The 24,292-nt window shown below is 35.1% G+C and overlaps 1 protein-coding gene across 1 annotated transcript in view; it reads right to left on the bottom strand.

The window, feature by feature from the left end:
- HNMT (histamine N-methyltransferase) overlaps positions 1-24,292 on the bottom strand; it is a 51,194-nt gene that overhangs the window by 16,778 nt on the left and 10,124 nt on the right. The window contains exons 2-4 of the mRNA XM_025985559.2: positions 22,000-22,052; positions 1,538-1,645; positions 373-503 (exon numbers count right to left, since the gene is read on the bottom strand). Of these exons, the coding sequence (XP_025841344.1) occupies positions 373-503; positions 1,538-1,645; positions 22,000-22,052 (292 nt within the window). The remainder of the gene's footprint in view (positions 1-372; positions 504-1,537; positions 1,646-21,999; positions 22,053-24,292) is intronic.

Genomic DNA, 24,292 nt, shown 5'->3' with positions numbered 1-24,292 from the left:
CCAGGACATTGGTACATCCATACCATTAGAGCTACTGGAGCACTGTGCTAGGTAGGATATGTCACACTCAACTGTCCTCAAATCTATCTATAAACTTCCAATCCTACAAAAATTGATTAAGCCAATATTGAAAAAATATCAATAATTCTAAAGGTGTTTGAGTATAAAGAACTGGCTTTTTTAATTTTACAGAGACTATCCCAGTACTATCAACATATTTATCCTCAGTTTCTGTAGATAATGCTCACTTGTAAAATCAGAAATCAGATTTTCAGTTTTCTTCCTAAAGGTAGAATATCAGGCATTCTTCATACATACTTCTGAAAAAAAAAACCTCCTTTCTGAGAATATATAACAATAAATATTTCTTACCTGAATCATATGAATAAAGTCCCACTTCTGAAATTCTTTTTTCTCTCTGATTCTATTTTGATATTCAGATGATGTCTCCTTATGCCAAGCAAACTTTATGTTCTCGAGGTTTGATGTCTTGGCTACAAGCTCTAAAATACAGAAAAGAGATGGCACACCATCAATTTTAATTGCAAATGCAGAATCCATTTCCATTTCGAATTTTAATGCAATCAATGTTATATACATAACAGATATAAAGCACATTTTTCTTTTTTATGTAGCTCTGTAAGACCAGAGAGTTCACCCTGATTTTTTCTAGTATTAAATGAAATTAGAGGTAAAAGAAAGAATCAATAAGAAATAATTATGAGAATGCTGATCAGACATAGGTTACATTATCTCAGGATTAATGGGGAATCAACTGGTGAATTTTATCACTGGAAAACAAGTTGATATGATTCTGTAACCCAGGAGTCAGCCGACCATGGCCCATGGACTATATCTTGCTCACCACCTTATTTCTAAAAAGACTACAAACTAAAAACACACTATTATACTTCCTGACTTTATGCCTGTCTTTCATGTTTCATGTTGTTACACTTTAAAATGATTGAAAAAAATCAAATGAATAATATTTCATGATATGTGAAAATGATATAAAATTCAAACTTTGGTGTTTATAAATAAAGTTTTATTGGAACATATGAACACTCAGTTTATCAGTATCATCTATGGCTGCCTTGGTGCTATAATAATAGAGCTGATTAATTGTGACAGAGATTGTGAGGCCTTCTATGTCTAAAATATTTACTGTGTGTGTTTTTTCAGAGAAGTTTAATGACTTCTGCTACAATCCATTAAACACACTCTTTAAGAGCAAGGATTCTGTTTAAATATTTCTGAATGAATTAATGACTGTCTCTAAGAATAAACATCAAAAATAATAGTTGATAACCAGGGAATAGAAGGAGTCAGTAAAAAAAAGAAATCTAATTATTCACTGTTCGTATTTCTGAGGTGTTAGTCATGTCTGCCAAGAAAACAAATTAAATATGTTCTTCTCCCAATAAGCTTACAAAGAACATACCACAGTAACTGTGTTGTTAATGACTAAGGGGACAAATTTGGGTTGATAAGCCTTTCAGGATAGGATTTGACATAGAGCACCATGGCTTACAGGTACCTTTGTACTTGGCAATTTGCTCAGCACTTGGCTCAACAACTTCATTGTTGATATGAATTCCTGGATATTGAGTCTGCAGTTTGGAAAGAATTTGAAGATCAATTTCACCTAGAAGACAAGCATATGGAACATATATTGTAAACCCAGAAAGAAATGATTAAGAATAATTTGAGGTAGTGTATTATGTCTTACTTGTACTAGGAAAACCCAATGTAGATAAAGAATAATGCTCAACTGTTGCCCTGTCACATTGTCTATGATGCAGAACAGCTAGATTATAAATAGGAATAATAATATGAATTGAGCAGGGCTGTGTTGCTATTCCTTTCTTCATTTATATAACCTTTATTTATTATCTATTACTATATTATGTTAAATCTAAGATGCCATTGGTTATAGGACTCAATCAACTCTTCTTTTTATATCACTAGGTCAGAGAAAACACTGTCAATTATAATTTTAAGATTCCATCAGCTGAAGATGTTAAAATATGACAAAAAGTACCTTCAAATTGATAAACTAGGCTAGGCCAGAAGCATATAAAGAAAATGTGTTAGGTACAAAATAAAAGATAAAAAAATATGCCAGACATCGACCTTTAAATACATCATGATCTAGTGGGAGACACAGGCATGGAAAGAACCCTGTTGGGTTGGGCCATAGTGGGAAGAGGAACGGAGACAGTGAGAAAGAGGGTAGGAGAAGAAGTGAGAGAAATGGAAAGCCTTATGGAGGGAGACCACTCCTGAATTCTTGAGGAAAGTGGAACTTAGCTCAGAGACTTTTGGGAAAATGAGGAATTGCAAGGTCTATAGATAAGACAGCAAGATAGAGACAAAGTCAGGAAACAATGGTATACATGGACTACTGGCAGTTCAGAATTTTGGAATATTTGATAAGGTAAGGTCTCCAAGCAAAAGTTGATTCCAGTGAGATAAAATGGAGAGGGGGTTGTGACAGAATAGATATTTATTCATTAATTCATGCACCAACTATTAATTGCATGCACTAGGCTCTAGCAAGTAATGATAGGAAGAGCACGGAGATACCTACCCTGATGAAAATTTAGCCTGTAAGTGATTGTATGAGAGAGATGGTAATAAGCTTGATGGACTTGCATTCCAAGTCCACTGTCTTTCCCACTTACTAGGTGTATATAACTTTCAACAATTCATTTTACCTCTCCACACTATATTTCTCTCATCAGAAAAATAGCAATAATGATTGTACTTAATTTATTAATTGTGAGGGTTCAGTGAAGCAATGCATATAAAACTCAGTGTAAAATAGACACCCATTAAATGGAAACTGTTCATTAGTTTTTGTTGTTGTTATGACTGAGTGCCTCTCTTTGAAAATATCTCCTCTGTGTCTATTGCTGATGCCTCCAATGTAAGTTCCACATTTTTATTCTCTAAGGTTATGATGTTGATCTTTACTAAAATAGATGTATGTGCTGCTGGCAAAACTAGCCTATGAAAATGATGTTAGTCTTTAACATTTTGGCATAAATGACATTAACAGAGCCTCTACAAGGTTAGATATGGCAGGCAACCAAAGTATAAGTCATAAGACTAGAAGGTCTGGAAGAAAGGAAATAAGGAAGATAACTCGGAAACAAAAAATGTTAAACTAGAAAAAAGGGCAAACAGCATCATGAGAGTCCCAAGTACTGGAGTAGAACTGGTAAGGGTAGGGAGAGGAAGGAGTGGGAAGGAGGCTGAAATGGAGGATAAAGGAGATTATGTGACAATAATCTGGCCTCACCAACAGGAAACCCTTTATACCTTCTGTAACAATTATAGCTGCCACTTATTGGTCATCTACTGTTTGTCAAACACTGTGCTAGGCACTTTACTTAGATTGTCTCACTTAATCCAGACCACAATGTTATCACAAACTCTACAATATTTTTCTAACTGGATAAGGTGATTCGAGTAATTTGACACTCAGGAGATATTAATATGCCTAAAGTTTAAAGCACATTTTTCTGATTCTAAAGTGTTTGTTCTTCTAGAAACCGAATACTAAAAGGGCATAAGGAGTATTTTTTTCCTTTTCTGCAGTAACTATTTTTGAAAGATAAAAAATAATAATTACTAGGCCAAAGGCTGATAAGAAAAGCTGTGGACTAATGAGAAATAGATTCCAGATTGCCCAAAAGGACCAGAGGTCAATAATTCTATTCTTGCCTCTTTCAACCTAGCTTGCTTGCTTGCTTGCTTTTTTATTTATTTATTTATTTATTTATTTATTTATTTATTTATTTATTTATTTAACTTATTCGTAGAGTGCATGATGCATAAGCAGGGAGGGGAGAGACAGGAAGAGAGAGAAGGAGTGAATCTTAAGTAGGCTCCATGTCCAGCTCAGAGCCCAGTGTGAAGCTGGAACTCCTCACCCTGAGATCATGACCTAAGCTAAAATCAAGAGTCAGACACTAAACCCCTGAGTCACCCAGGCAACCTAACTCTTCATATATTATAAACAAAAATATTCATCAAATCTGAGGGTCCCAGATCCAACAATCTGAAATTCAGAAGGTTGCAGTAATTTTCCCCCTGGGGGAAAAAGATCCCCAACATTTTGTATCTTCCCAAATGTCAAATGTATCCAGCACAGCCCCAGGGTATATTCCTATATTGTTACTTTCCCAACCAGCAAAATATTCTACTACAGTCAGAGCCAGCCAGTCACTCTTTTTAGGGCAATGATGGAGGGTACAATATTAGAATAGCAGTTGAGATGTGGAAACCACAGATTTACCTAACAACCTCTAGAGTATGAGTGCATGTGTGGGCATAAACCGTCTGTGCATTCTCTGCTGCAAATCTAGCAGAAATGAATGAAAAAAAAAAGAAGATAATGAAACTATTTCACCAGGGATTCACATATAGAATCCATTTCTGACTTCATAAATTGAGTAACCATGCTTCCTGTTTGCTAGAGATAGTTCTATTTTATGCTTGTTGTTCTGGTGTCCCGTCTGGTTTCATTCTTATCCTAAGTTTTTAAAAATTTTTAACCAAATATTATTAGAATTTTATTTTTGCAAATAGTTTTTAAAATATTTTATACATTGATCAATATAATAAAAACCTGTTTAATAAATGTTTATTTAAATTTTTAACTTTTAATAATTTTAATTCTTTACCCACTCCCTACAACTCTCACTAATTTAAAAAATATGTATATTGATTTATCTTAGAGTCAGAGAGTAGGAGGAGAGGCAGAGGGAGAGGGAGAGAGAATCCTCAAGCAGACTCCCCGCTGAGTCCAGAGCTCAACATGGGGCTTGGTCCCAGGACCCTGAGATCATGACCTGAGCCAAAATCAGTCCAATGCTCAACTCATTGATCCATCTAGTTTCCCCTACAACTCTAACTCTTTTTTTTTTAAATTTATTTATGATAGTCACAGAGAGAGAGAGAGAGAGAGAGAGAGAGAGAGGCAGAGACACAGGCAGAGGGAGAAGCAGGCTCCACGCACCAGGAGCCCGACGTGGGATTCGATCCTGGGTCTCCAGGATCGCACCCTGGGCCAAAGGCAGGCGCCAAACCGCTGCGCCACCCAGGGATCCCTACAACTCTAACTCTTAAAAGTATTCTGGGTTTGACAATAATGCCACCATGTGCTTGAGACACTTATTCTCTGTGCTATATTTTTTATTTACAATGGACTATATTATTTCTTATTGTGATAGATGAGAGAGAGAGAGAGAGAGAGAGATGTAGAAATCACCCAAAATATAATACATTCCTTGGTTTCATACCCTGTATAGTTTGCTTTCTAGTATCCATCATAAATAGGAGACATGCATTTAAAAAATGATTTATACGAATGTCTTCCTCTACTAAAAGAGAGTAATGAAGAGGTAGTTCGATGTTCTATAATATTATGTCCTATAGTATAGCCTAAACACTTAGCATTTAGTTATAAATATATTTTTAATACATCATCTATACTGCTCACTGCCTATCTAGTCTCCCAAGCTTTGCTTCTTGCTTCTTCCTCCTTTTCTAGCCATGTGTAAAATTTCCTGCTAAATTTTTCTTAGCTTTTTTCCCATTCCTATTAGCAATCCTTGTTCAGGCCCATATTATCTATATCTTGGAATACTGCAAAAATACCCCGAAAATACCCTACAAATTCTATCTGAACTTTGTGTCCCCAAAACCATCATGACTACAATCATTCAAAACTCTAAGCCAAGCAAGCCCATCACTTCCCTGCTTAAAACCTTCTGACTAATCAACTAGATAAAGTCCAAGCTCCTAAACTGAGCATAGACAACCCTACATGCTTCATATTCTCATCTCTCACAGCTTCATATTTTGAAACTTTTGGCTTCAGGAACCTTGAATTTCTTGCAGTTTTACCCTTCTTTCTCTCCCCTGCCCTCCACACGTATACCATGCTCTTCCATGCATTTTGTCCTCTGCCAGGAATCCTCTCCCCTCACTTCCTTATATCACCTAATTCCCACGCATCATGAACTCTTTCACACATTACCTTGGTAGTAATGTTTCCCACAGAGCTTGGAAGTAGCATCAAAATCCTTCAGACAGAAACTACCCATCAATTGACTGGAGTTGGCAACACAGATAAAGCCTTGTGTTCCCTGACCTAAATTATTGCTTTACTTCACTTCTTTTATTCACTAGCAAAGGCTTGATTCCAATGAATTTGTTAAAAAGTATCATGGACTCTAAAATGCTAGATTGAACAACTGAGCAGTTTGATCATCAATCACTGAAAAACATGTGAGGGGTTATTATACCATGTAATACCTGAGCCAGCAGTAAAGAAATTCAAAAAAAAAAAAGAAAAGAAAAGAAAGAAAAGAAAAGAAAAGAAAAGAAAAGAAAAAAAGAGAAAAAAAAGAAAAAGAAAAAAAAAGAAAAAAAGAAAAAAGAAAACAAAAGAAAAAGGAAGGAGGCCATTTGTTCTTTTTCAACTGAATCCTCCTGTGTAGGAGCCGTAACATTATGAATGCGTTCCAGTATCAGACATTAAGCATCCTATAAATGCTTTTAGAGAGCACATAAACCAAACTAATGTGCCAAAGGAATGGGAGAAAGTAAACTTGAAAGGAATCAATCAAATAATTCAGAAATTCTCAGCAAATTCTCAGGGGGTAAACAAAAGGAATGTGGAAACCAGGACTTTTATTGTATGTTGCAAAGCCCCCTGGGAATTCTACCTTTGAGATCCAAGAAAATAGCATTTAAGGAGAAGGCAATACTTGTTTATCTCAAAGCCAGTCTTCTTTTACATATGATCTCTCATTAGTAATTGCTTGATCATAATTCTGACAACTGTAGAGTACTTATATTTAACATCCTAAGCCTTCAGCTACATAATTGCCAATAGTTTTTTGGGTTAACTAGAGCCTTAATATGTGTTTCCCCTTAAAGTTTTGGAACAAAATCTGCAGTTTCCTGTGACAAATGGAAAAATTATAATGATTAAACAGCTCTATTTCAATATACTATCCTTCTTTTTGTGTTTGTGCATTTTATGATGTAACTAATTATCTCAGTTGGTTAATGTGTGAAAGTTGAGCAAAGTTGGGAAAATCTAAATGTGTCAAACTGTTGTAGAGTATTTCATTTCTATTTATAGTGTCTAGAAAGATATGCACCAATTTACAATCATTGGTTTCCTTGGGTATTGGAATTATAGGTTATTTTTCAGACACATACTCTTTTTTAAATATTTCATTCCTATGACTTTTTCATTCCAGAATTGGAATCCTGTACCTCCCACTCACCTTCATCTATTCACCTCCTCTCTGGCAACCACCAATTTGTTCTCTATAGGGGTCTGTTTCTGCTGATTTGTTTTATTTTTTTAGATTCTACTTATAAGTGAAATCATACAGTATTTGTCTTTCTCTGACTGACTTATTTCACTTGGCATAATACACTCTAAGTCCATCCACCTCATTGCAAATGGCAATATTTCATTCTCTTTTATTGTTGAGTAATATTCCTGTGTGTGTGCACACGCATGTGCACCACATCTTCCTTATTCACTCATCATTTGACAGTTAGGTTGCATCCAGATCTTCACTACTGTAAATAATGCTGCAATGAAAACAGAGATGCATATATTTTTTCAAGTTAGTGTTTTTGTTTTCTTTGGATAAATACCCAGAAGTGTAATTACTGGACCTTATAGTATTTCTATTTTTAATTTTTTGAGGAACTTCTATACTGTTTCCCACAATGGCTACACCAGTATACATTTCCACTAACAGTGCATGGAAGTTCCTTTTTCTCTACATCCTTGCCCACACTTGTTATTTCTTGTTTTTTTTTTTTTTTTTTTTTTTTTTTTTTTTTTTTTTTTTTGATACTGGCCATTCTGACAAGTGTGAGGTGATATCTCATTCAGATCCTCATTTTTAATTGGATTATTTGGGGTTTTTTGGTGTTGAATTAGGAGTTCTTTTTATATTTTGGATATTAACTACTCATCAGATATAGGATTTGTAAATATCTTGTCCCATTCAGTAGGTTGCCTTTTTGTTTTGTTGATTGTTTCTTTCACTGGGCAGAAGTTTTTTGTTTTGGTTATTTTTACTTTTGTTTTCCTTGCCTAAGGACATAGATCCAGAAAAATGTTCCTAAGGCCAATGTCAAAGAGATTATTGCCAATGTGTTGGTCTAGGAATTTCAGGATTTCAGATGTCACATTTAGGCTTTTAATCCATTTTGAATTCAATTGTCCAGTTTGTCTGCCACCATTTAGTTGAGAGACTGTCTTTTCCCCATTGCATATTCTTGCCTCCTTTGTTGTAGATTAATTAGCCATGTACGTGTAGGTTTATTTTTGGGCTCTCTATTCTATTCCACTGGTCTATGAGTCTGTTTTTGTACCAGTACCATACTGTTTTGATCACTGTGCTTTGTAATATAAATTGAAGTCTAGAATCGTGATGCCTTCAACTTTGCTTTGCTTTTTAAAGCTTGCTTTGGCTATTTGGGGTCTTTTGTGATTCCATCCAAATTTCAGAATTGTTTTTTCTAGTTTGAAAAATAATGTTGGTATTTTAAAAGGGATTGCATTAAGCGTGTAGATTGCTTTGGGTACTATGGACATTTTAACAATATTTGTTCTTCAAACCCATGAGCATGGAATGTATTCCATTTCTTTGTGTTGCCTTCAATTTTCTTTCATCAGTATTTTATACTTTTCAGAGCACAGGACTTTTACCTCTTTGGTTTGGTTTATTCCTAGATATCTTATTATATTTGGAACAATTGTAAATGGGATTGTTCTCTTAATTTCTCTTTTTTCTGCTTCATTATTAGCATATAGAAATGCAACAGATTTCTGGACATTGATTTTGTATCCTGTAACTTTACTGAATTCATTTATCAGTTCTAGTAGTTTTTCAGTGGAGTCTTTAGAGTTTTATATAGAGAGTATCATGTCATTTACAAATTGTGAAAGGTTTACTTCTTCCTTACTGATTTAGATGCCTTTCATTTCTCTCTGTTGTCTGATTGCTATGGCTGGGACTTCCAGTACTCTGTGGAATAAACATGGTGAGAATGGACATCCTTGTCTTATACCTGACCGTAGGGGAAAAGTTCTTTGTTTTTCCTCATTGAGGATGATATTAGCTGTGGGTTTTTCATGCATGACCTTTATTATGTTGAGATGTATTCCCTCTAAACCTACTTTGTGGAGGGTTTTTTTTAAATCATAGATGGATGTTATACTTTGTCAGATGCTTTTTTTTTTTTTTGCTATCTATTGAAGTGATGATCATATGGTTTATCTTTTATTGATGTGATATATCACATTGATTGATCTGCAAATACTGAACCACTCTTGTATCCCAGGAATAAATCACACTTGATAGTGATGAATGATTTTTTTTAAATGTATTGTTGGATTCTGTTTCCTAGCATTTTGTTGAGGATTCTTGCATCTATATTCATCAGGGATCGTTGTATATAGTTCTTCTTTTTCGTGGTGTCTTTCTTCTTTCTTTCTTTCTTTCTTTCTTTCTTTCTTTCTTTCTTTCTTTCTTTCAAGATTTATTTATTCATGAGAGACCGAGAGTGAGAGAGAGAGAGAGAGAGAGGCAGAGACACAGACAGAGGGAGAAGCAGGCTCCATGCAGGGAGCCTGATGTGGGACTCAATCCCGGGAGTCCAGGATCATGCCCTGGCCGAAGGCAGGTGCTAAACTGCTGAGCTACCCAGGCATCCCTAAGTGGTGTCTTTCTCTCGTTTTGGTATCAGGATAATGCTGGCCTCATAGAACAAATTTGGAATTTTTCCTTTCTTTTTATTTTTTTTAATAGTTTGAGAAGAATAGGTATTAACTCTTCTTTAAATGTTTGGTAGACTTCACCTGTGAAACCATCTGTCCTGGACATTTGTTTATTGGAAGATTTATTTATTACTGATTGCATTCCTTTGCTACTTTTTCATCTATTTGAATTTTCTATTCTTTTGGGGGGTTTTGGTAGTTTAATGTTTTTAGGAATTTATGCATTTCTTGTAGGTTGTACAATTTGTTAGCATATAATTTTTTTATATTATTCTCATATAATTGTATTTCTGAGTGTTTGTTGTTATTTCTCCTCTGTCATTTATGATTTTATCCATTTGAGTCATTTCTCCCTTTTATTAAGTTTGGCTAGGGGATTATTAATTTTATTGAGTTTTTTCAAAGAATCAGGTCCTGGTTTCATTGATCTGTTCTATTGTGTTTTTAGTTTCTGTATCATTTACTTCTGTCTGATCTTTATTATTTCCTTCTGCTGGGAGAAGGAAATCAATAAGAAAAACAAGACTGCTGGTTTTAGGTTTTGTTTGTTCTTTTTCTTGATCTTTTTGGCATAAGGTTAGGTTGTTTGAGATTTTTCTTGCTTCTTTAGGTCAGCCTGTATTGTCATAAACTTCCCTCTAAGAACAGCTTTTGCTGCAGGCTTTGGACTGATATGTTTTCATTTTCATTTGTTTCCATGTGATTTTCATTTCTTTTTTGATTTCCTGGTTAACCAATTCATCATTTAGTAGTGTGTATTTAACCTCCATGTATTTGTGGTCTTTCTAAATTTTTCCTGTGGTTGACTTCTAATTTCATAGAGTTGTGGTCAGAAAAGGTGAATAGAAACAACTGATTTTCTTGAATTTTTTGAAGCTTATCTTGTAGCCTAATATGTGATCTATTCTGGAGAATACTCCATGTGCACTGGAAAGGAATATGTATTATGCTGTTTTAGGATGGAACATCCTGATTATATCTGTTAAATCCATCTGTTTCAGTATGTCATTCAAAGCCATCCTTTCCTTGTTGATCTTCTGTTTACATTATGTATCGTATCCCCTGATGTAAGTGTGGTATTAAAGTCTTCTACTGGGATCCTGGGTGGCGCAGCGGTTTGGCGCCTGCCTTTGGCCCAGGGCGCGATCCTGGAGACCCGGGATCGAATCCCAGGTCGGGCTCCTGGTGCATGGAGCCTGCTTCTCCCTCTGCCTGTATCTCTGCCTCTCTCTCTCTCTCTCTCTATCATAAATAAATAAAAATAAAAAAAAATAAATCCTTAAAAAAAATAAAAAAATAAAGTCTTCTACTATTATTGTCTTATTATTGATTAGTTCTTTTATATTTATTATTAACTGTTTTATGTATACAGGTGCATAAGTAGTTATAATTGTTATATCTTCTTGTTGGATTATCCCCTTTATTATTATATACTGTCTTTGTCTCTTGTTAGAGTCTTTGTTCTAAAGTCTATTTTATTCAATATAAGTATTGTTATTCCAACTTTCTTTTGACATCCATTTGTATTACAAATCCCCTCATTTTCAATCTGCAGGTTTCTCTACATCTAAAATGAGTTTCTTGTAGGCAGCATATAGATGAGTCTTGTTTTTCTTATCCATTTTGTCATCCTACATCTTTTGATTGGAGCACTCAGTCCATTTACATCCAAAATAATGTAATGTCGATAGGTATGTAACTATTGTCATTTTATTTGTTTTGTCATTGTTTCTATTTCCTCTGATCCTTTCTTGTTTTTCTCTCTTTTGTGGTGTGCTGATTTTCTTTAGTGATATATTTGGATTTCTTTCTCTTTGTTCTTTACATATTTATTAGAGGTTTTGAATATATGGTTACCATTAAGTTTGTATATAACCTTCTTCAGCATATAGTAGTGTTGATATAGTAGTGTGGATATATTAAGTTGATGGTCATTTAAGTTTGAACCCATTCTTTACTCCTCCTAATGTTTTAGGTATATGTTGCCATATTTTGCATTTTTTTTACTTTGAGTTCTTTGTCTGATTTTTTACAGAAATGCTCTTTTTTACTGCTTTTGTGTTTCCTACCTTTATACTGTCAACTTTGGTCTCCTCTTTCTATTCAAAATTCCCTTTTAAAACATTGCAGAGCTGGTTTAGTGGTCATGAACTCCTTTAGTGTTTGTTTGTCTGGGAACATCTTTATCTCTCCTTGTATTCTGAATGATAGCCTTTCTGGATAGGTATTCTTGGCTGCATACCATTCAGCACTGTGACTTGCCACTCCCTTCTAGCTTGGAAAGTTTCTACTGAAAAATCTCCTGCTAGCTCTATGGGTTTTCCCTTACATGTTATTGTATTTTTTGTCTTGCTGCTTTAAAAATTATCTCCTTATCACTATATTTTGCCAATTTAATTACAACAGATCTTGGTATGGATCTGCCTTTGTTGATTTTGGTGGAAGTTCTCTGTGTTCTTGGATCCGAATATGTTTCCTTTCCCGATTAGGGATATTTTCAGCTATTATTTCTTTGCATAAATTTTCTGCCCCCTTCTCTCTTTCTTCTTCTCGTTATTTTTTTGTCACACAAAATATGCTGACCTTGATTTAGAAAGTTAAATTAAAACTAATTTTTTAAAATCCCCCTCATTGCAAATCTCCTTCCTTTGTACCACCTCATCCCTCAAATCAGCCACAACTATAAAATGATTTCCATGTCTTTTTTTTTGGGGGGGGGGGGGGGTTATGTTGAATCTTTATTTAACTTTGCAGCCAGATAATTTTGTGGTTGTAATATCTTGATTTCATAGGAGCCATATTTTAAATGCATCATGCCTATATTTGAGGGATATGTATTTGAAATCCCTGACAATGGAACTTAACAAAAAGTTCAAAAACAAGGAAAGAGAGGATTTCATTCTCTAGACAACTTTTCTCTATTCCCTGAACTTCAGTGGTATATTTAATGAGATAGCAGAGAAATGTTGCATTCTTGCTTGAAATTCAAGGTCAGCTGATTAAAAATGGGAAAAAAAAAACATGAAAAGGAAAATTTAAAGGTTATGGATAGATAAAACTGAGCTCAAATTTAGTATTTGCCAGAATTATACAAATTTATTAATATCTCTGCCCTTTAAAGTGCATGTCTATAAATTAAGGATAATGTGGTCTATGCTATTGTAAAGGTCAGCGGCACCATATGGAGATCTTGTACTTCAATTCATGATTATATAATAATTGCTCAATAAATTGAAGCTATTATACATTAATTCAATGAATATTTCTGGGCACCTACTAAATGCTATGTTCTAGTCACTGGAGATATAGCAATGAATAACACAGACTAAAACATTTAAGTGTTACAGATGGTGATAAGTCTCACAGACAAAACCCAGGCAAAAGGAGCAAGGTGAAGCCATAAAGGGGAGTTTGTGATTTTCAATTGGATAGTCAAGTAGGCTTCATGGAAAAAGTGACATTTAAGAGAAAGTTTAAGGAGACTGGGAATGAGGGAATGAAGTTTTGCCCTTCTAAATGGGCAGTCCCATAATAAAATAAAAACTTAGAAGAGTGCTCATCATGTATTCGTATTGTCTGGGTTGTTCTTCTGATTTAGCTTCCATCAAATAAAACACAAACCCCAGCTTAAGAACCCTGGGGCTTCCCAAAATAAGAAAACCTGTAGGTCAAGAAAATGGAGGATTACAGACTAGAGATATCTCTTGCCATTTGATATCCATCTATTCTTGCTTCATTTCTCATATCAAAATATATGTGAATTCTTTATATTATCAGCAGGAAAAATTTTATTCTATTACATGTTGCATTAAGATTATTATCTTCCTTGCTCTCTCTACTAGAACATCAGGCACAAAAAAAAAATGTTTGTAAAGAGAAAAATTGCCCAGAAAACTCTGCGCTTAGTGATGAAAAATAATTTCAGCTATGGGTTTGCAACCAAAGTAAGAATAATCTGATGTTGAGCTGCAGGGGGAAAGATAGAAGATTCCTGACAAGATCATCTCAGTCTCTCTCTCTCTCTCTCTCTCTCTCTCTCTCTCTCTCCCTCCCTCCTTCTCCACCCACCCCCCCTCCCCGGGTGGCTCAGTATTGAGGCAATTCTGTCAGTATAGAAATATGAGAGTGGAATATTAACATAGCTATAGGATCTCAGGAAAGGAATTATAAATTCTGAGCCAAAAGCACATTGCCATTTGCTTTCGTGTGTCTTCTGGCTATTTGCCCAGGAACAAAACTGCCTGAATACTTTGCAACTGCAGGAATCCTAAGAAAAACCATGCTACCAAAATGTTGTATGAAATATAAACTTAGAGAAAATGTTCCAAAAAGTGCTAAACACTGAAATGTAGATATATTTGATAGATGATTCACATGAAATACAGAATTTTGGCTTAACTTTTAATTTATAGATTTTTAACATATAGATACTTGATTTCTACTTCAGCATATACATAGAAGGAAGTAAATTCTATCCATACAAGATTGTAATGTTTAAAAGTTATATTGAGTTACCCTTAATGAGGTGCTTTTTCCTACCTTTTTTCCTTATACCCAAGGACAGGATTTATAGGATGAAACTCCTTGAATTGGCAAAGGTAGTCCAAAATAATCATGTAGATGATGGATTTTATCAACATTGGCATACATGCTCTCTCATGCCTATTCTGTCTCTTCCTTCACAGGCTCTCATCTGAGCCTACAATATTAATAACTGTTAAAACACAAATGCTATTGAGGAAAACTATCAGTTATTTAAACCCTTGCATGAATAGAGTCTGAAGACCTGCTGTCCTCATGGAATAAAAAGCAATAAATAATAAGTATCCCAAGGAAAACACAGTGAACAACCAACATCCTTTTGACCACCCTCACCCTCATCATTATGGCTAACATGTACTTGGATCAGCCATGAGAGAATCTGTGTGCTCTGAAAAAAAGCTCTGCTAAGCTATAACACAGATGGCATGGCTCTTAAAATATTTGTACAGGTATAATGCTGTTACCAGTGACGCAAAAATGGCCAAAGTAAAATTGTCCCAAAAACATATATGTGGGAGCAGTGCTATGGGCATCAGCCACATAGCTAAAGTTGCTGTGAGAAGTCAGTGAGTCTACTCTTTACCATCATCTCTCATCAACTATAAGATTATAGTTTTCACTAGGTTTACTTTTCCTGTCCCTAGTTATAAAATAAAAACTGTAGGAAACCTGAGAAATAAAGATATAATGTACAAAATGAAATTAACAGTTTACTACCAGAGAAAACCAAAGTTAACATTTTGGCTTATTTCTTTCTAAACTCATCCTTTTTTACTTTCAAACAAATAATTTCCTTTAGTCTATCCAGGTGAAATCATCTTGTGTATGAATTATTTTGATTTGCTTACTTGAGGGTTAAACCACGAATATATCAAAATTCACTTAAATGTGTTATTTATGGTGGCAATTCTCTAAAATGGAATAATTGTTTTAATTATTATCTTTGATAATATAATGTAAATGTAATGTAAATTTATATAAGTGCATACATTTATATGTGGAAATTTATATGAATATGTATTTATATATAAAAACATATTTATATATAGTCAGTTGGTATATAGTTATTTTTTTCCTATCATGAAGAACCTGATAACAAGCCATGACTTTCTGAGCAAAAATGTTGTTTTCAGATTAATTCCAAGAACAGAACTAATGTTAGAATGAGCCCCTTGATCTTTGGTGGTATTGAAAACAAAACAAAACAAAACAAAAGACAAAGCTTAAGAATAAGGGTGCCAGATGCTGAGAAAAGATGTAGGCTGAAGAATTATAGTACATTTTTAGAGGCCTCCTCATTGGGCAAGACCAGTCTAATTGCTGAAGCACTTGCAGATGGGGAGCAGAGGTACAGGGGTGGGAGCAGGGATGTCCAGGGGTCCATGAGGAGGGGCTGAAGCAGAAGCTGGGGCTGTGGTGGGACAACAGGAGAGTGGCTAAGTATGTCAGTATTTTTATTGACATATTTATTTATTAAGTATATCAGTATTTTTAGAGCCAGTATGAACAGACCTTTGTGAATTAGATGAATATCAGAACTTTTTCTGATACATTACTTTCAGGAACATTTCATTTCATTTCATGCCTTTATCTTTTGTATATGAAAGCCTCCGTATCACTGTTATTTCATTAGTATTACATATTGGCTTTTTAAATCTTCTCAAATTGTTCTCAGTAAAAATTTGAACTTTTCTTCAAATAGGTTGCTTATTTTTGTATTAAATTATTAACCAAACAAATAGGTTCATCATCTGTAAAATGAAGATGACAACAGACCCCTTACACCAAAGTTGCCTGAGGATGTCTATTAAATCACAGTTTTATTTAATAGTAAATGTCAAGTGGAACCTTATTCACTAATTGAGTTTGTCCCAAACTGTCATAAGAACTGACAAGATACAAATTTTTCCTTCAGCAGAATTGCAGATAACCACATGCTAAGGTTTCCAAATACCTTGTAGACACTCAAAACTGTGAATGAAAAACTCGTATGTTAACCAAAAAAAGTGCATATGTCATATTGCTTTTTATCTGTTTTACCTGTATCAAGCCATTACTGCATTCTTATGAATTCTAAGGCTGTGCAACTGAGTTTATTTGCTTTTCTGTGTATACAGTCATTTAATCTATAAATAATGGTAGTTTCTTCTTCACTCTGCTCATTATCCTGTTTTCCTGTTTCAATCCTTATTGAATTAGCCAAAACAGTCTTGTTTACTCTGGTTTTAATGACAATGATTTCAATGTTGTAGCATTATGCTTGCTTCTCTCAAATTGGTAATATATTTGTTGTTAATAATACTTCCACTTCACTTGAAAGTTTTAAATACAATGGAGTAAACTATTTTGTTAAAATTATATGTATTTTAATATCGCTATGAATGCCTTTAACAAAACTTTCTGAGACCCCAAACTATGATTACCCAAACTAGACAGTCCTGAATTCTATAAATTAGTGAATCAGTCTCTAATAATAGAGTAGCTGCTAGCATGCCACACATGAATCCGTAGAGTCCATATTCCTCTAATAATAGAGTACCTGCTAGTATGCTGTACATGAGTAAAATAGTATTTACTCATTTCAAGTTATAAGCAATTAGAATACAGACTAAAATTTACGTACATGTCTAGAAGTCCCATTTAAATTCCACTTCCTCAGTATAGGCAAACATGGTGTTAGTCATACCACTCTGGAGAAATGGCTACCTCTTTCTAGAAGGTTAATCATGAAGCCATAGATTTTCTGGAGTAAAACACCTTTATTGGCCCCAACATCCAAAAAAAAAATGTCTAAGTCCTTTCCATAGCATATCTGAAAAGCATTTTTCTAGTCTATGCTGATTCCTAGAGCCTTATCTCTCAAGATGTGTGCTTTCATTTCTGGACAAGTTTGATCAGTGAGTTGTAATATTGACTCAAAAAATCTTTCTCTCTTACAACCATTGGTTCTTTAAGGGTAAATATTCTGTAGTTAGATCAACATGAAATATATGATGTTAGGAATAAGCACTTATATATATTTCCTTTTTTGGTCCAGAAAAAATATTGAATGTGCTTATTTCTATCATCAGATATTTCATGTTGATATGTATATATACATGTCCCCTAATGAGGGGAACATATATATGTCCCCTAATTCTCTGAATTTTCCTAGTCATTCCCAATTTGCTGATATAAGCTGTTAGCTTACTCTGGACCACTGAAAAACATTAACCTTTGCTTCCTACCACCTCCTGGCTTTTAAATTTGACACACTGGCTCTTTCAGTTCCTGCCCTAATTATATTTGCTTCACTTCTACCCAATTAGTTTAGAAAATTAAACTTCTGTGTCACCTTAGCATGTCATTATGAACAGAGACAGAATGAATAATCTAAAAGATTAGATTTTCAAATAGCCAGTTATTACTTAGTATTTAATATCTCCTTTTCCAAGTCACTTATTAACTTTTATATTTGCTTCATACAATCTGTTGAACTGGACTAAAGTCAAGAGACCTGGCTTTTGTTCTGCCTTGGTGGTTCTCAGGCTTCTTTTCTGTAAAATGAGATGTTGATAGTTTCTAAACTCTTTTCTGTTTTCTAATCTTAGTAGGAACACTGATGTCTATATGTTGCAGAGCAAGAAAATCACCTAATTGTTCTCACTATATGTGAGCAAAATTATTCCCAAAAAGATGTCATGAGAGGTTTCATATTACCTGTATTTCATATGTGAGTTGCTTCAGTTGATTAGGAATTATCTATGGGGGTTCCTGGGTGGCTCAACTGATTATGTGTCTGACTCTTGATTTCACCTCAACTCATGATCTCAGGGTCCTGGAATTGAGCCCTGCATCAGGTTCTGTGCTTAGCAGAGAGTCTACCTGAGGATTTTCTCTCCCTCTCCTTCTATCCCTTCTCCCTGAAATAAATCAATACATTTTAAAAAATTATCTGTAAACCTATATACTATTATATATGTTATGGCAATTGAGTCAGTACACAAAAGGTTAATAAAAATAGACATAGAAAGCTGGATAAAATGAGATTGAGTTATCTTGTCTAATCCTTATAAAACTTTCTGGCATTTGAACACATGAACTGAACAGTATAGCAGATTCCTTTAAGCAGAGAGCAAGGAGAGCACATTACCCATTACTGCCTCCTGGAACATTTTTCTGGGCATAAATGCATGCACTGTAAATTACTACCATTCTCCTTTACCAAAAAGAGTATGGATTTATTTTTTAAAGATTTATTTATTTATTTATGATAGAGAGAGAGAGAGGTAGAGACACAGGAGGAGGGAGAAGCAGGCTCCATGCCGGGAGCCCGATGCGGGACTCGATCCCAGGACTCCAGGATCGTGCCATGGGCTAAAGGCAGGCGCCAAACTGCTGAGCCACCCAGGGATCCCACAGATTTCTTTTTATTTATGTACTATGTAGCATAAAGACAATATTCATTAAACATCAAGTAATAATGAAACCCCATTGGGTGGTTTAATTTTAGGAAGTATCAGTCAGTACTGAGGATGAACCAAAAAGCATATTCTATGAGACTTAGAAGACAATGTAATTGTTCTCATTATCTGAAAGCAACGCTAAAATGAATATGGTATAAGTACTTCAAGACCTTGAATAAAACAATTCCAGTTGTTTCGTGTTTCATTAAAGCACATACTCATGCAACACGACACAACTTTACACTTACCAGTTTGAGCTGTATAAAAGCTACATGATGTTTTTCATTTGATGTCCTCTCCTTCATTTTTGGGTTCACATATTTATTTCATACATTTTCCTAACATTAAACATATAATATATGGATAGCAGTGCTGTTTATCAATTGTATTTTATTGATGTGTTAGATTAAAGATCGCATTAAAAAGTTTGCCATGAGTTTCCTTTCTTTTTGAACTGCTCAGAGCCCTAATAATTGTTTTTTAAATGGTGGAATCTCTCTCCACACAAACACCAACCTCAACAGAAAAGAAGCAGAAAACATAAAGGGTGCATTGGTAACCCCCTGCTCATGTTTCTGAGAAGAAATTCAAATAGGCTGACAAAGAACATGAACACTAAGGGATAAAAGCAGCAATTTCATTTAGAGAAGTTTTTAGTTTGTTTGCTTTTGATTTTTTGTTGTTGTTTTTGTTGTAATGGGGAGAAGTGGTAGGCAGCACCATTATGAATGGAGAAAATATTTGCACCAAAGATGTGCAGATAATGATCTGCAGGTGTGGACAACCAGGAGGAGAGCATTTACAAGGTGAAACCAGAGAGGTCCATAAGCTAAGAAGGAAGTAGAACTTTGTAAAATATATTATGGGAGCTAAGTGCAAGTACTAGATAGGGCCAATGACCTAATTTGCCATAGATTAGAGTTCAGTGACTGACTGGAAAGGATACTGAAGTCACAGGATAATGCAATAACTCTCAGGCATGCTATAGATTATAGAACATGTTGGGAGACCATAAGGCAAAGATAGGGAGTTCCTCATTGTATAGTAATATATTGTTCTTCTTTACAGTGCTTGCTGTTAGGCAATAACAGGTTATCAGATAAGCAAGTCCCAGTTTGTATGTGAGCACCCAAACTGGCTAAATGGGGTCCTATTATAAAGCACTGCTCTTTCATGCCAGGAATATGTAGACCTATGAATTTCAAATAAATCAATTTTGATTTCATGTAGCTTACTTATTTGAGCAGAGAATGCTAAGTATCTATAGCTTGAATTTCCCTTGGAGTTCTTCTTATATTTTTGGTTAATTTCTCATGCAGAGTAACCTTAAAGGGCACCCATATTCTCTCCAAGGCAGAGCCTGTCATTAATACAATGTTGGGGCTCAGTCAGAAAAATTCCAAGTGTTGCTTCCTTTGTTTTGATAAGTTCTCTATATTAGTTACTATGTGCACCTTTATGTAAGGAATCACTGTGCAGGCCAAATGTTCCTTTCTCTAGATAGCTTATAAGCATCTGGATAAATTTACATTAGAAATTCAATTAACTTTATATTAAAAGGTCAATTAACTTGGCCATGATAGAGATTGTTTTTAATTACTTTTCCTTGTAGGGCTTCTCTTCTTGTCCAAGCACAAATGACACTATCAAATGATGGTCTCGTAGCCTGTTGGGTGCCTGAAACTCATATGTAAAACTCACTGGAAAGGACAGTCTTGGTTGAATGAATTTACTTTTATAATTCTTAGGACTTGGAATATCAGTAAGCAATGATAGGATATTTTAGCTTAAACAATCTCTATATTATTCATGACAGTATCCTTCATTATTTGTCCTTTCTGGTTTCTGTTTTCTTGGTGGAAGATGATAATAAGTAAAAGTTATTTTAAAGAGTTAGCCCTCATTACATCATGTCACAGTATATTGTATGAAAAAAAAAAAAGAACAAATGATTACATTAAAAACAAGTGATTCTATTCCATTAGAGAGCTCTTAGCTTTGTGTTCACATGGGTCACAATTTAACTTGTTCATATGTCATTAGATTCTTATACTTGAGAAACCCAAGGCATTACCACTTGGCCTTATAACTAAGCCATCACTCAGTCAAAAGAAAATAATGAAAGAAAGATACAAATATATAAGTAATATATTGACTATATTTTACATATTAATATTCTAACTCAGATCTTCAGATGACTAGCAATTTAAAAATAAAACAAACAGTACTCAGGAGTTTGATACCAGGTGAAATCTGCAGATTAAATTTTTTGTTTTATTTTTGAAGAAGGGACCAGCCTTTACCTTACAGGAGCAGTAACAATGTGCTAAGCATGATATAAATGTTATCTATGTAGTTCTCACTACAACTCTATGAGATATAATTCATTGTTTCCATTTTACTGATGAGCAAACAGAAGTTTATGTTCTAGCCACGGTCACAAATTTTCACACTCTAATGGTAGAGTCAGAAACTACGCCCACATCAATCTGCCTTTTCAGATTTCCCATTTTCTTCTAGGGTAAAAACACAGCTCTAAGAGTAGTGAGATCAATGAAGTGCTTATTAGAGTGGGCTTGGGAGTGTGTTGAATGTTTGGAGGGCAGTTTGGAAACTGAATCAGAGGAAGGGAATGGTTTGGGTCAGCGTAACTCAAAGAGTGGAGCCACAAGGATATAAATTAACTATGTCATTAAACATATTTTTCCCCCATAGCGATAGTTTCTCAATGAAGGAGCTGTACACTGATTTACATTCTGGTACATGCTTCTTCCCTCCTCCTGGACAATGACAGTTTGCAAACCAGCAAGCAGTCCATAGACCACACTTCAGTGGCACATGCTTAAGGAATGTCATATGAAATTTTCCTTTACTGTGAAAACTTGAATCATTTTGGATAAAAGTTACCCTCAAAATTACCATATATTTTTCCATTTATGAAAAAGTTTTAAAAAGCCACTTCTTATCCATATTTCAGATACAAATAAAGGCTTAAGTCCTAAATGTTATAAAAGTATGGGGGCCCTTAATCTTAGTTGAAATGTTACTACTCTTACTAGTTTTAATAAGCTAATCTCTTCCAAGAGCAAAGAAAAATAGTTTTCTTAAAGAATGAACAATATTGCCATCAAACAGCATGATGTTTCAAATGAAATACAAATTTTAAAAATGTATTATTCATACCTGCACCTCCGCCAATGCTTAGAATCTTAATTTCTGATTTTCTATCACCAATCCTGAAAAAAAATTATGTAGTTTAAGAAAATTGTGCTATGTGCTTTGTAAAATCTGATTATCAAGTCTAGTTAAAGAGAACAAACTAAAATTTTAGTGAACAAAAACCAGGCCAACATGAAAGGTCACACTCATGTTAGTGGTTACACTGCTGTGTTTAGAAATCTTTAGAAAATAGTTCCACTCATTAATGGTTTTGAACTGGGAGACTTTTAGAAACAGCATTATAAACAGTTCAGAGATAGGAAATGCCATTTGTTTCATGATTAGAAAACAAGAACACAAAAAGTGGGCCTTTGAGTCTAGTGATCTAATAAGCCATTCATTAAAGATGGGAGAAAGGTTAAGGTGATTCATGCTATATATCTGCCTTCCTTCTTTCTTGCTAACTTCCTTTCAATGAATAAATGTTTATTAAACATTTATTATTCATCTATATTTAGCATTGGGGATATAAAAATGAATAAAACACTACTTTGCTCTCAAGTTAAAATGCGAGATAATACACCCCAGTATTAAGAGAAGGGAAAGGTGGCAGAGTAGAAGAACCCTGAGCTCATCTCCCACAGACACACTGAGACCACAATGACATATAATGCAACTCACCTGAAAACAACCTGAAGACTAGCAGAACATATTTTCCACAGCTAAAGACAGAGCCATATCAAGAAGAGTAGGAAAGATAGAGATGTAGCAGGAACCAAAGCCCCAGCATGGCAACTATAGGCTGGAAGGATATTAGAGGCATGAAGATCCTGCCTAAGAGGTGAGGGGATGAAGCCCCATCTGAGGCACCCTCTGTCATAGGAACCTGTACCAGGAAGACAAGACTTCATAACATCTGGCTTTGAAAATCAGCAGGAACAAACTCTGGGAGAGCCAAGCCACAGGAAACTGAGACTCTGCTCTTAAAAGGCCAGCACACAATATCACTCCGTCAGAGACCCAGTACAGAAACAAAAGTTTGAAAAGTACCTGGACATATAGGGAGGAAATTTATTGACTTTTTGCACTGGAGGGGCAGGGATCTAAGAAACTTTCTACAGGAATGGAAATCCTGGAAGACATCATTTTCCTTGCCCTTTTTCAGTCCAGCTAGCTGGATGCTGGTAGGAGCCAATGTCGACACTCTCCATCTACCACTTGCTCTTCTCAGCATGCCCCTGCAGACATACCCCATCAGGCAGTGCTCCAAAGCAGCTCCTATACCGTCACACCCAGAATACAGTGCTATCTGGAACCAGTGCCCCTTTAAAGTGATTTCTACACTGAGGATACTGAAGGGCAGCCCTAGCCATCAGTATACCTGCAGTAATTCTGGCTGGGCCTTTCTGCCAGCTGTGTTAGGAGCTCACACCACTGACCAGCAAGCTCACAGAGGCTATAGCTTGTTCTTTCAGCTAGCCAGGCTGTGGGCCATCTCCACCCATAGTGTCCATAGCAGTTGCAGCCTGGTCACACCAGGAGGGCACATATGGCCCATACAGGGGACACTCCTGGAGCACTTGGTCCTGGTAAATGGAGACATTGCATTACTGGGCTCCACAGGATGCCTTCTACATAAGACCACTACTTTCAAGACTATAAGACCAACTAATGCAAAGAAATAAACAGAGTCAGATAAAATTAAAAGACACAGGAATATGGTCCAAACAAAAGAACAAGACAGAACATCAGAAAAAGAACTAAATAAAACAGATAAGCAAGGTACCTGATGAAAAAAATGAGAGTAATGTTTATAAAGATGCTCACCAGATTTGGAAGAAGAGTGGATGAACTCCATGAGAACTTCAATGAAGAGACATAAAATGTAAAATAAAAAATATCAGAGCTGATGAATACAATAACTAAAATGAAAAATATAGTAGAGGAAATCAACAGCACGTTAGAGGATGCAGAAGAAAAGATCAGCAATCTGAAGTCAGGATAGTGAAAAGCACCCAAGCTGAAAAGCAAAAAGAATTTTCAAAAAATGAGGATAAGTTAAGGGACTAATATATATCAAGTGTACTAACATTTGTATTACAGGAGTGCCAGAAGGAAAAGAAGGGACAGAAAAGTTACTTGAAGAAATAATTGCTGAAAATTTCACCAACCTGTAGGAGGAAACAGTTCCAGGAGTCACAGAGAGCCCCAAACAAGATGAATCAGAGGCGATCTATACCAAGATGCATAATAATTAAAATGCCAAAAATTAAAGATAATATGAAAATCCTAAAAGCAGCAAGAGAAAAGAAAACAG

The sequence above is a fragment of the Vulpes vulpes genome, chromosome 5 (genome assembly GCF_048418805.1).
Source record: "Vulpes vulpes isolate BD-2025 chromosome 5, VulVul3, whole genome shotgun sequence".
NCBI classification, from domain to species: Eukaryota; Metazoa; Chordata; class Mammalia; order Carnivora; family Canidae; genus Vulpes; species Vulpes vulpes.
Note: the sequence above shows the minus strand (reverse complement) of the source record. Positions and strands in the feature narration are given on the sequence as shown.